The sequence below is a fragment of the Phalacrocorax carbo genome, chromosome 3 (genome assembly GCF_963921805.1).
Source record: "Phalacrocorax carbo chromosome 3, bPhaCar2.1, whole genome shotgun sequence".
Classification (NCBI taxonomy): domain Eukaryota; kingdom Metazoa; phylum Chordata; class Aves; order Suliformes; family Phalacrocoracidae; genus Phalacrocorax; species Phalacrocorax carbo.
In genome coordinates this window covers 68,469,463-68,482,366 of record NC_087515.1, presented here as the reverse complement: position 1 = coordinate 68,482,366, position 12,904 = coordinate 68,469,463, and the positions used below count along the sequence as shown (strand labels likewise).

General features: G+C 39.9%; 1 protein-coding gene across 1 annotated transcript in view; it reads right to left on the bottom strand.

The window, feature by feature from the left end:
* Positions 1 to 7,926, bottom strand: part of SAMD3 (sterile alpha motif domain containing 3) — a 40,799-nt gene extending 32,873 nt beyond the window's left edge. Inside the window, exons 1-3 of the mRNA XM_064448623.1 lie at positions 7,830 to 7,926; positions 6,908 to 7,097; positions 2,777 to 2,887 (exon numbers count right to left, since the gene is read on the bottom strand). Coding sequence (XP_064304693.1) covers positions 2,777 to 2,887; positions 6,908 to 7,097; positions 7,830 to 7,908 — 380 coding nt within the window. The 5' untranslated portion in view covers positions 7,909 to 7,926. The remainder of the gene's footprint in view (positions 1 to 2,776; positions 2,888 to 6,907; positions 7,098 to 7,829) is intronic.
* Positions 7,927 to 12,904: the final 4,978 nt, after the last annotated feature.

The window sequence follows — 12,904 nt, the reverse complement described above, 5'->3', positions numbered from 1 at the left end:
TTAATACAGGAAAAATAAAGCTATAAAACTGCTGCATCCACTTACTCTATTTTTGTGTTTAAAAAATCGTCTTTGATATTATTGTAATATTTAGTAACACATAAGAGTGTAATTAACCCAGTTGTTAGAACTATCTACACAGGAAACATACAGAGGAACTTTGAGCCAATTCACCAGCGCTAATAATCCATAAAAGCACCCAGTAATTCATTTCAAGCAAAACCATGCCAGTTATTGAAGCTGTAGTTGCATGGGTCTTATGGGGAAAAAACAAACAAAGAAAAAAAAAACCCAGTCCACAAAATTTTAAGTTCTTCTTTTTCAGATTGGATGAAATGAATGATGATACAGAGGTTACAAGTGTAACCCTGGCCAAATATCAATCATTTGAACTGAAACCAACCCGGCTGAATTAAACTAGCCCCTGGCAGAACTGACTCTAGAAGTGTTTATATGAACTGCTCTGCCAGAAAAAAAGGTGAGTGAGGTGGGAACACCCACTAAGGAAGTGTGGAAGTCATCATTTATCCTAGCTGCTCTTCCAAATCCGGCCTGGCTGATAAGCAATGGGTACCTGCTATACCTCTTACTCAGAATAAGACAGAGCGTTTTATTTGCAGGACCACCTCCACATATTACTACAGCTTCCCTTTCCCCATTAGTTAAGATGAGAGACTAGGGGAGAGAAACACATGCACTGACCTTATAAACACTCCACATTTAAAGCAATGGAAAAAACCCACCAGTTGCTCTAACAGAAGTATCAGTTAACGTGCCAAACTACAAAAAATAGCCACCAATAATCTGATGTGAAAAAACACTTTTCACCATGGCACATAAATCCATAAACTGGAACTTGAGTGAAAAACAAACCAGCCAACCAACCCAGCTTTCAAAGTAAGTATATTAGCAGAATAGACAGGAGGGTTACTTTTATACTCTAGGATAGGAATCTATAATTATATTATAATCAAAGCAATTTTTTCTGTTCCCATAATCAAATTTCTGAAACAAACTTCTTGTTCAACCCTTCACAACCTGCTTATAGCCAACATAATCCCCTCAAGCATATAAAACATTAAAATTTTCATTGGTTGTTGAAAATGCAGTGACTAAGTACTGTTGGGAAAGGAAAAAAAAAAGGGCAGAAAAGTTAAAAACCAAACAAACAAAAAATCAAACCTAAACTCTGTAATATTGCATTTATCAGTGTGGGTCAAGTCACAGACATATCTCAACAGCAGCATTCACCTCCAAAAATAGTATTTAGCTTGGGATGAACCTAGCACAGCAGTTAATGTGTGCAAGGGCTGTTCAGTTCTATCCTCAGTAAGTTAAAAGAGCTGTTTCAGAGAAAGACATTTGTCAGTTCCTCATCTGACCTTTAAAGAGAAGCCCTTATAAAATTTACTCACGTCTTCAAGACTACAAATCATCACAGCTTTGCTGACTTTTAGGCCATCTACTACTTCACTGAGAAGGGGCACTTCCGTTTACAGCAGATTTCCCTCTTTTTCTGCTCCTTTGCCCCAAGGTGAATTGGCAGCGCTCTTTTACAGTCCTTTTCCCTTAACAGGCCGTTATGGGCCTTTGAAAGCTACTACTGACAACTTTTGCTGAGAACATTTCCTAAAGCCAGCCTGTTCTGGGTTATGCTGATTCACACAACTGGTTTAAAACTCTTTAGACTTCACAAGGCAAATTATGCATTGTTAATTAAAAATAAGTATCCTTCAGAAGTACAGGCTAAACGCCATCATTGCAAGATCATTTTAATGGTTTATTCCGAGGGTTTAAAGTGATTTGGGTTTATTTTGTTGGCAACGATGCTAACAGGAGCTTTGGGTTTGGGTTTTTTGTGTTGTTCTTTTGAAGAGCGTAGCAGGACTTTATTTTAAAAGAGTTAACGATGTGATTCGCTAAGCCCTCTCCCCTGTTCCCAGACAGCCTTATCCTCAACTCCTTGCTAACTTTTTAAAAGTGATAAAGTAGACATTTTTACATAAAGACTTCCCCTTATCTCAGAATATCAGGCTCACTGTGCAGCCAGTCACATCTATGGAGGAGAAATTATAGCAGGCAGGAATAGAGAGGGGAGAAGGGGGATGTGTATGTGTAAATGGCCAGCAGAGAAAGTTTCGCAAACAAGAAAACAATTGCCTTGAAAGGGGAATGGCACTTTTTCAACACTAACTGCCCATCTCAAAGGGGAAAAGCAGGCGTAGGGAAAAAACCAAACCAAAACAAAAAAACCCCACCACAGCAAATCCTCCTTACCTTGTCTCCAGTTTTTAAGACGACTCAATTTGATACCCAAGGAAAATGAGTGTGCCAATGCAACCAACCTGCCTCCCTTCCAAATTGCTATATTTAAGGCGCTGCAAGCACACAATTATTTATAGCCATATTCCACTCTGTGTTGATTAATTTGCCAGATTGCTGTTGAAAACAAATCTGTAAAAGACGATTTTTAAAAACTAGACAAATAAAGACAAACCTGTGTCTTGCCCTCTGAATGAGGCAACATGAGACAGTGAGCAAGGACTGAGGATGGAGGGTAGAAAAACACCCACTATTAGACTATTTCGTTCAGTCAAATCCTAATACATTTCTGCTCCTGCTGTTTTCTAAATATAACTGGATATACCTGAACCTGGCCTCCAGTAATTAAGATCACTTTTTATAAAGTATCTATTTAGTCTGAAGGAAGTAAAAAGAAGTGTTTATGTAATTTTCAAAAGGTAAGGAATATTTAGTAAGTGCATTATAAACTCACTTTTGCTTTAGCACTCTGTGATCAATTAGTCCTTCTTCATTTTCAGTTGAGCACAGATATTTTTTCTGCTCCACAGGACCAGAAGAATTTAACATTTGTCTGTCAGTAGCCCTGGGAAAAAGAAAATTTCCACTGTCAAGTTTTATGCAGTTTATACAAAAGAGGTATTTTAGGGTTCTAAAATACCAGTGATAGAAAATGAGAAAAATTAACATATTGAATAGTCATGATTTTATGTGATGCTAATGTCTCTTAATCAACCTCTCAGCTCAATTATCAAACTCTGACAAGTTAAAAGTAAAACTGTAAATACTACTACCTAGTGATAGCCTAATTACTACACAGTTACAAAACCCAAGAAAATAAACCTTCTTGGGGTTGCAGGATAACTGCCAGCTCCATAGCCTGGCATCTCCTCATCTCTGGGAATAACTAACGATTACAATATGCTAGGGGTGGGGTGAAAGAACGATTTACACAGTATTGTAAGGCAGTTTCTAGTCAGCTAGAACCTTGAACACTTGTTTCTTCTGGAGGTTAAGTCCATCTTGAACCTTCAAGGCAGCTTTGCATTACTTCAACCACCCTAGAAGATCCCTGAATGCCCCCTGGTCTCAAATCCCACTGTTCCTGGTTTTTTGCTCCAACTCTAGCCTGTCACCAGCACTGAAAACTCGAGATATCCACTTTGCTACGTGCCAGTCCAAACTACTCCTTTCCATTCAACCCTTCCATCCACCTCTCTCCCTCCTCATTTTCCTGTTATTTCTTTTCTCCTTCTACTGGTAGAAGCCAACATCAACAGTTTTGCCCTGCACTGAGGGAAAGGCAGGGTTAGGATAGGGGCTACTATTACACTAACAAGAATCCACGGCAGCCATCAACCATAGCAGGGGGACCATAGCTTCCTTTCTGTAAATCATTTCCTTGGAACCTCTGAACTCCAAAGATGCCTTATAAAATGTTCCAGCCTCAGCTGCACTCAGACATGAAAGGTATTAGCATTCGCCAAGTTTATAAGGGCAGTTTCCCCTTTTCATGAATCAATATGTCTTTTTCAGCTATCCAGTTAAAACCAGAAAAATCCAGTATGTTCTCTATGTGGCTCCTAGAAACAATTGATCCTGGAATTGGAAAGCCTCTTGTTACCTGGTAACATCCATCTGAGTTCCTCAAACGCATATAAACACAGTTTCTACTGCATGACCCAGAACGCTTCTGCCTTACCAATGACAGGCACAAGATGTTATTTCCACGTCCTAGTCCAAACTGCTGGAGATGTAAGTCACATTCGGTGTCCTTTCAATCCAAAGGACAAATTCAAATCCATTACTTCCACATAGAAAGTGTTCACCTACCATACTCAAAACTCCATGTCCAGCTGATGACTTTCTATCTGTTCCTAGCAGAGGTGAGCTGAGCACAATTCACACGCGGTTCGAAGATGCGCTAAGGACACCAGGATAAAGAGGCAGCCAGCCAGGATCGCACCAGCAAGCACTGGGGAAAGCATTCATGCCAGAAATACAACAGAGGAATACTGCTGACAGCTCTTGGAAGCTCCACAGCTGTTTCACCTGACCCAGAAGAAGATGGCTGTGGTGCTGCTTTCTCCCCTGCTCTGAGCAATGCTGTCTCCACCCTGGCCCTAGTATTGGCAGGGTGAGCTAGTGCTGGGAACTGGCCTGAGGGAGAAATAATTCTGTAAAACAGAAAAGGTGGTGGGTTTTCACCTGGGCTCAAGCACCGCAGGAGAAGGGCTAGGAACACGCAGACTCAGTTTTTATAGTTGTCCCATGCTGCTGTGGGATCACACTGTCGGCTACAGGTGCTACTAACAGTGAAACTTCGGGCAGTGACTTTGCTTATGCAACCCAGACTGCCATTCAGCCTGATATCGCTGAGTGACAGAGGAAATGTGAGTTCATTTCACAGTTAAAGTGGATCTGTGAATTTTTGGTTTTGTCACATATTCTGTTTGTGTCAAAGCAGCTTACAAAGAAAATAATTTTATTACATTTCTTCAAAAGAGTGTCTCATACATGTATATATTTTAGTCACGAGCCCCTGAATTAGGTCAAAAGAAATTTTTCTTAAAGGACTTTGTTCAAGATGTACTGAATAGACAAAATAATTTCAAACTACATCACTAAGACAAGCACTCCAATTGTTAAGAAATGACAGTTACAGATACCTGCACATAAGGATACAGCTTTTAGTTTTACAATAAAGTACTATTCTTACTGCAGGAGCTTTTCATCATTCTACACCCCTACCTGTGTAGAATATCTTGATTTTTTCCTCATCCTAAAATACATGACAGAATGCATTTCTTAATTGGTTTTGAGTTTTATTCTCTGGTTCTTGACTCTGACACAAAAAATATTTCAGAAACAGCAGCTTATTTACCTAACTTCCCTGTAAACAGAGGAATACCAGCATCTCATTTTCCAGGGAAGAAGAGTAGGTAGGGAAATATTTTAAAGTAAATTATATTCAATAATATTTGAGATTTCCAGCATTTTATTTTTTCTGGAGCCTGCAGAGCTTCACAGAAAAGCTACGCCCTCACACTACTGCAACAGCATGCTCTTTGTGACACAGTAAGGCCTTATTTGTAGGACTTGAGAAGTACACAGTGAATAGTCACAGCTGAGATGTAGCTTAGCCAGACATCCCTGACAAAGTCAAGGATGAAATCTAGACATCCAAAGCAGCGTTCAAACTTCCCTAAGCATAAGAACACATTTTGTTCTGAAATCCCCTGTGAAATCACTACGGATCTATCACACTTTGGATGAAGTTCAGGGCCCACAAACAGTAGTGTTCTTCACAGCAGACACCTGCTCTACCTCCAAAGAGGGAGCTTCCTATAAATCAAGCGAGGTAGGACCCTGGTGCAGAGAACTGAGACTGGCTGTGATTTATACTTCAGGTCTATATATCATAGATGCGGTGACATTGTCTTCTTCCTGCACCCCTATTCCCTCCAGTGATACAGGATCATTTACCCACAGGGTTTTATAAATATTTCCACAAGGACAAAAAGATGCATCCATGTGAGCAGTTTAATTCTGCTAATGAGTGCAACTTGGTTGGAAATAATCCAGTCATCACCATTTACCATGCTTTGGTTTGCACTGTGGAGTCATCTCAGAGTGCACAACCTGGGCTCCTTTTGGATGAAGGCAAATGCTACAGAGAGTGCTCTACAGATCTACTCCTACTGGGCTACTACAGTGTACTAAGGCAGGCTTAGTGCTAGAGTCCTCTCCTTTGAAAAAAGAAAACATTTTGCATCCATGGCAAGACATTCTCTACTGTCAGAATTCTTAGGCTTAGAAGAGACCACTCTGAGAGCTCAGCGTGTCTCTTCTCAGCCAAGACATCCAGAAAAAATAATCATGCAAGACTTAAAATAGATCAGAATGGAGGGGGGACATGGGGGGAATGAACCAACCAACCCCAAAACCCCAAACCAACCCACATCAAAACACCCAACAACAACAACAAAAAAAAACCCAACCAAACCACAAACAACCTCTGCCACCCCCCCCCAAGAAACCACAAACAAACAAACACACACTGCTCAACCAAAAGCCAGAACATGCTCAGTGAAGGCATTGTTTTCTAAAAAAAACCCACCCTATCTAGTTCCACACAGTGGGATTATTAAATGCTTACATCTAGAGTGAATGCAGAGCTTCCTTTGAGAGACTGAATTTAAATACACCTGTGACACAAACATTATCTCTGGCTATATCACGATTTTACTCCAAGGCTTCCAAACATTTAAGAGTAAGTGCTTCAAAAGCTTAGTATCACCAAGTCAGAGAATTTTAGCTATAGTGAAAGTTTGACGATGCTTCATCCAGATGAAAACTAGGTCCCAGAACCAGAAATGAAGAGCAATTTAAATTAATTAGTGGTGTTGTTCAGGAATGTTGATGCCCTGTTTAAAACCACAAGGTAATAACCTCATTTTGCATTTCCCTGGTGTTAGAGATATTCAAAGCATGAAAAACAGTTACAATTTACAGCTGTAGAGCTACTAAATGCCTGTTTTAAAATGCTATGAAAAGAATACAACTATACTCAGACTGATATTTTCTGTGCCATGAACCAACTCACCCACTGATTACTTCTGGAAATTTTGGAGAAGCTGTTTCACAGTAATATGTAAGGGATTCCAGCCCACTTTTTTGTTGCTGGTATTTATTAATCAGGTCCATCAGCACTGCCTGATGCCCAATCTTCTTCACCAGCTGCTGCACCATACGATCATTAAGAGCCAGAAGAGCTGCTCCACTTACTTCCTCTTCTGCAGATTGAAGGGGATTAAAGAATTACTGTAAAATAACTTTACAGTAACATTCTATATGCCTAAAAACATGATGATGGAGGACAGGTCAAAGGCAAGGTGCTTTCTACTGCTGATGGTCTTCAACTGCTAAAAAGATGATGTCCTTTCCCAAGCAGTGCCAGGAGCCCTAGTTACTGGCCAGATACCTTCCCCTAACAAAAAGCCAAGCCTGAAACATAGAGAAGCAGCGAACTGACCCTTTTAATGCTTTAAATCAGGCCTCACTTAGACCACAGCAGACTGTTACTTCATTAATGAAGGAAAGCAAGCTTTTTAAGAGAGCACACAACAAATAGCTTGTTCACATAACAGTTTCTTATGCGCTCTTTTGTAGAGTGTTTATATACTCAACTATAAAACATTTACACACTACAGTTGCATTATTTCAAAAGATTTATACAATGTAAAATAGGCCCTGTCAAGCCTTTTAAACTGCCAGCTCAGATTCAAGAAGGTGTTTCTATTTATATACAGGCTTAATCTCATCCCTCAGCATTTCTCAGAGACTTCACAATAAATCTGCACACTTATTTTGATTTATCAGATCTATGTCAGTTCTCACTCTAATAAATTTCTGTAAGAGTCTGAAGTTATCATATATATACATGCCCCAAAACAAGGTAGGCAATGCCATTAAAGGCACAGAAAGAAATACTAAACAAGCCCCACACAAACAATAAAAATGCTTACCACGAAACTTAGGAACTAGTTCTCCTAAATTTCTCTGTCTCAACCAGTTGCAGACTTCATCAACCGACCAATTTTCCATCTTCAGGTGTTGCAATGCTAAATTTCACTGTGAAATGAAAGGAGAGGATTATTTTTATGCTGAACTATAAACTGAACTCCATTATTTCATCTGAAAAAAAATGCACTTAGCAAAAGCCATTACATTTACAAGCTCTGAACAAAAATAGTGCGAAATAATCCAACTAATGCCTGTTGCAAGTGGCAGTTTCCTTGAATCCCTTTCTTCACCTCCTCTCCCTTCCCTGCTTTCCCTCTGCTGTAAGACACAGCCTCATTCCTTATAAAACATGACCTGCTCCAGTACCATTAACACCCAGGTTTCCACACGGAGAAGAAAAAAGGTGTGAAATTCACCACCACCACGCTCATCAGGAAATGGCTGACATTTTACAGAAAGAAAAAAAAAACCACCATCAGATAAGAGTCTGTCACATACATGTTTATAGTAAATCAAGCACCTTAACCCTCTCTGCACCACCAAGCAGGTACTCAAGCAAATATTTAACCCTCAGTTACCAACAACGAGGGCAATAAAGCTCCTGGAAAATGGAGGGGAGGGGACTAGTCCTCCTGTTATTTGCTAGTCCCATCCTTCAGGCTCCAGCTCACCCTGGGAAGATGCAGCGAGTGCCCTGGGAAGGAGTAGTGGGGGGACACCCTCCCCGGGGTCTGGTGGGTCTGAGGCATGGACCCCAACCCCGACCCCTGGGTGAATCCAGTACGTCCTGAGTGTTCTTTCCCCGAGGGACTGGCCTGAATGGCGAAGGGGGTACATCGCGCACACCAAAAGCAACAGCAACCTCCTCAAGAGAAGATTACTTATAAAGGCAAAGCCTGTTCTACTCTGCCAATTCCTTGAGGGCTGAAAACTCTCTCTGAGGGTGATTTTCTTATTGTAGTGTTTTAGCTCTACTGCATAAAGGAGCACCAAGTGCTCCATGGCTATACTTGCAATCCACAGCAAACAGCATCAGAGGAAATTTTTCAAGCAAGTTTTTCAGATGAGAACATGAGTGTCTGGCATCATTGGCCAAACGCTCCCTTGCTTAAAATACATCCACGCACCTACCCTGAGCCTGCAGTGAACTCCAGGCTAATGTAAGGATTCACCCACACAAACCTCATCTGGTCCACTGCAGACTACAAAAAAAAAAAAAAAAAAAAAGCACACCGTCTTTGAATAAAAGCATTTCCGTTTTCATCCTTCAACAACAGAGATCCCCAGAATAGATGCACTTCAGCTTATGCTGTTGTGCCAGTAGGCTGCAACAACTTAAAAGGGTTAAGTTTAACAGGAATGTCTTTCTGCATTACATGAGCGGATTTAATTTGATATGACAACAGTAGCCATACAACTCCTCCCCCAGGCTAAGCAGCAATAACAGGGTGTGAAAAGTCATTATTTGTTGAGAACTCTGGTGTAAATTAAAAATCACACCTTCCTGTCACACTTCTTACTTCCTTGCAATGAGTAGGGCCAAAAAAAAAAAAAAAAAAGCTCCAAAAACTTGAAAGATAAAACCAAACGCAAAGCAGAAAGGTACTTGCCTTATCAACCACGCAGCGTAAAAGTAGAGAGATACATTAAAATGGTGGAAAGGTCACTGCTTCATCCTATAAGACTAACATCCTAGAACAGTCCTGCCAATGCAGACATGCAGATACCAACGTTTCAAAGAGTGTCAAGCGAATTAAAGCCATGCACAACAATATGCACATTTAGCCCTGTGTGGCTGACTTCAGAGCAAAATGTCCGTTTGCACGTGGAATGAAGGCTGTACGCTTTAGGGGAAAGGAAGTGATGACAGTTGAGAGGTTGTTTTTTAAAAAAATTCAGATTATCTGTGTTAAGGGTCACTACACACAGATCTCTTGAAATATTTCTCAAAAGTTATTTCACTTACTAGCATATACTATAGATAAAGGATCTAGAAAAAGAACACACTAGTCTTCTAGCAGCGTTATGGAGGCAACAAGAAAGACTGAGCATGGATGCTGATACTTGTCTTCATTAAGGACTCTATTACAGTAGCATCAAAAGACTATCCAGTGGAGGGTTCCCTGTACTCAGTGTGGTAAAACACATGAATAATTGTATTCTTAAGTCAAGTCTTGAAAGTCAGAACAACAAAAAAACAACAATGGCAACATTTTAAAGACAGACAGTATTTTAGCAATTTACAGCATAACTTCAAGTCACGTTCAGAACAGTTCTAAGCACGAGTGATCAGTTTTTGTTAATAAATACAGCCAATCACTGGGACCCATTTCTTCAAACACCCAGGGTGACTGTCTATCATTAGGACTTAACCAGCCCTGTAATGAATTTAATGAAAATTATTTTTCCTTGGTCAGGTCAACATTTGCTTGTACTGTAAAATCCTTCAAGACTGAAGGATGAAAATCTTGGGTTTTAATCAGATTAGGCTAAAGACCTATCTATGGCACAGATTTCTGCTGATGTAGTTGGTCAAACAATAGCAAGAGATGAGGTTCCTGACCAGCATGCCTGTGCTGGCAGGAGATCCATACTGCACGTGCATTAATTTACCACACAGCCTGTTTTACAACAGAGACATAATGAGCTACCATCAACTTGAAGTGACACTTCTAAATGAATAAACCCGTATGTCAAAACATTTTAGACAGGAAAGGTGAGTTATTATAGCTACTTTGTATGTTGACTTGTGAGAAAGAGTCTATGGCGTCACAGACTACAAATACATCAGACTTTAACAGGCCTCTATGTGGATGTCAATGGGGTCAGAATTAAGGCTAATTTTAGAACATTTTAGTACAAGAGTGAGGAATGTGATGTGTGTGTATCTATACGTCACAGATACGTGGTTCATTTTGTACAGGGCCTGGTCTCAAAGTTGCAAGTGTGATGAGTAGGAATTGATACATACCAAAGATAAAAGCAAAGTATCCTCCATGCATTTTTTTTATGGTATTGTATTTTGGTTTTAGTTTTGTATGCATCACAGAGATTTTATTTCCTTTTTCCACTTTCTACCAGCGTATTTTTAAAATAATTAAAAATGTATTCAAGCAAATGTATAGAAGGCAGAATAATTCATCCTGGATCCAGTGCTGAGGTATAATGAAGAGAACACCAGTTGTCCACAAAACTTTTCAATAATATATAGGGAAATACTCCAAGAGAGCACCTCTGCCCTACTCCGCCCCCCCCCCCCCCCCCAGGAAATGACAACAACAACTTATTGCTGACATTTATCAGGCTTATGCTAGCATGAAGCATTGCACTGAATGCTCACAGAATGGGCTGAATGAAGCAACGTGAGGGGTGGGAAAGAAAATTCAAATACCAGTGTAGGAGCAAATCTCAAAATGCACATTTCAGTTTCTCATTTCCATGCTATTGTAGAGTAAGACACATGCAGCTGCAAGATCAGGAGACATACAAATATACAGTAGATGCAAGAGAAATCCCTTATCACCTAGGAGTAAGGCTAAATAAGAAGATCTAGGAAGAAAATATGCACAACCATTACTCAGCTCTAGATAAAGAGGAACAAGCCAGACAGTCCTTCTAATCCTTGATCAGAGTTAAGAGGAATATCAAGAGGAACATATCTATCTATTGAACTTATCAAAGCATATATTTGCTTATGATTAAATATGCAGTTTCTAGTATCCAAGTTTTTACTGTATGAAATTTAAAAATATTTTCATCTGTACTGTCTACAGTCCTCCTGGAAAAATGAGCTGTCCCACTTCAGCAACATGATTCAAACCAAGCACCAAATTCTCCTCTCTGTTACAGCAGTACATGTTATTTGGTAATCTGAAAGGAAGAAAAGAAAGTGAATTTGGCTGTGTTTTAAGGTGATTTAATACTCATACAGGTGAGACTCTGTCTTGGCTATCACTGGCAAAAGTGCACAAGCCATGAAAGAATACATTTAGCTATACAAGAAAATCGCTTTATGTTTTTAAGTACACAACTTGTGGAAATTAAGCCCCTATAAAACCCAACCCTTTTAAACCTTAAGAAAACTGTAGATTTTTAAAGAAAAATCAAGTAAAAGTTAAAAATTCATGAATCACAAAAATGAAATCTCATACACCAAAAAGAAAGCAATCAGGCTGAAGGTCTTCGGTACAGCGCAGGACTGCTTCAGAAAACTAAAGAAGAAAGTAATTTCCTCTTGTAAGTGATATCACACTGACTTTTCTTTTTTTCCCAGACAGAAGTACAAATTTCTCACCAGGACCATCAGTACTTTTGACCATGTCACTCTGTTGGCTTAGCAAAAGACTCCAGCTCCTGTCACTGAGAAGCGCAGAGACCTCTGACACTTAAGCCCTGCAGCGTGATTCCACAGGAGCCTAAATCCCAGCAGTCATGATCCAGCCCTCTTCTTTGTAGGTGTCTGTGTGATCGTGCGTCCGTGTGATCATGCAATCAGGAGTTCAGGCTAAGCTGAAAACATAATTTTTTGGGTATGGGTGGGGTTTGGATGGATCAGTGTCTTTAACCAACTCCCTGGCCAATTGGGTGAAAATAGATGGTGGAACCGTATCCCTAGATTCGCCCAGCAAGCCTAGAGAGGAAAAATGCATTATAACTATAAAGGTATCTGTCTTAATGGAGCATTGATTTGTAAAGTCAGGCCAGAAATCCAGACTGTCAGTAGCAATTTTACTACCTCCAAAAAAAATTGGGAAGTGAACCCATCTCCTTTCCCTCAAATCATTTTACTTGACTTATATTGGCTCTGCTTCTTGCAAGGTTACCCTTGCTCCCATTTGAAGCCCATTCAAGCTTTCCTGGTGAATAAGACTTATGTTATTAAGAAATAGAATATGCATAATAATGAGGGTAATCCATTAATTACTGAGAAGGATGGGTGCAAGGTCCTATTATTTGCTTGCTGCACTATTGATTTAGAATCATAAATGAGTTCAGAGAGCTGAACCAGCAGACAGTCATAGTGACCTTACAAAAAGTGGTTAAGGGTAGCTGAAGATAAGGGCTTACCAAGTCTATT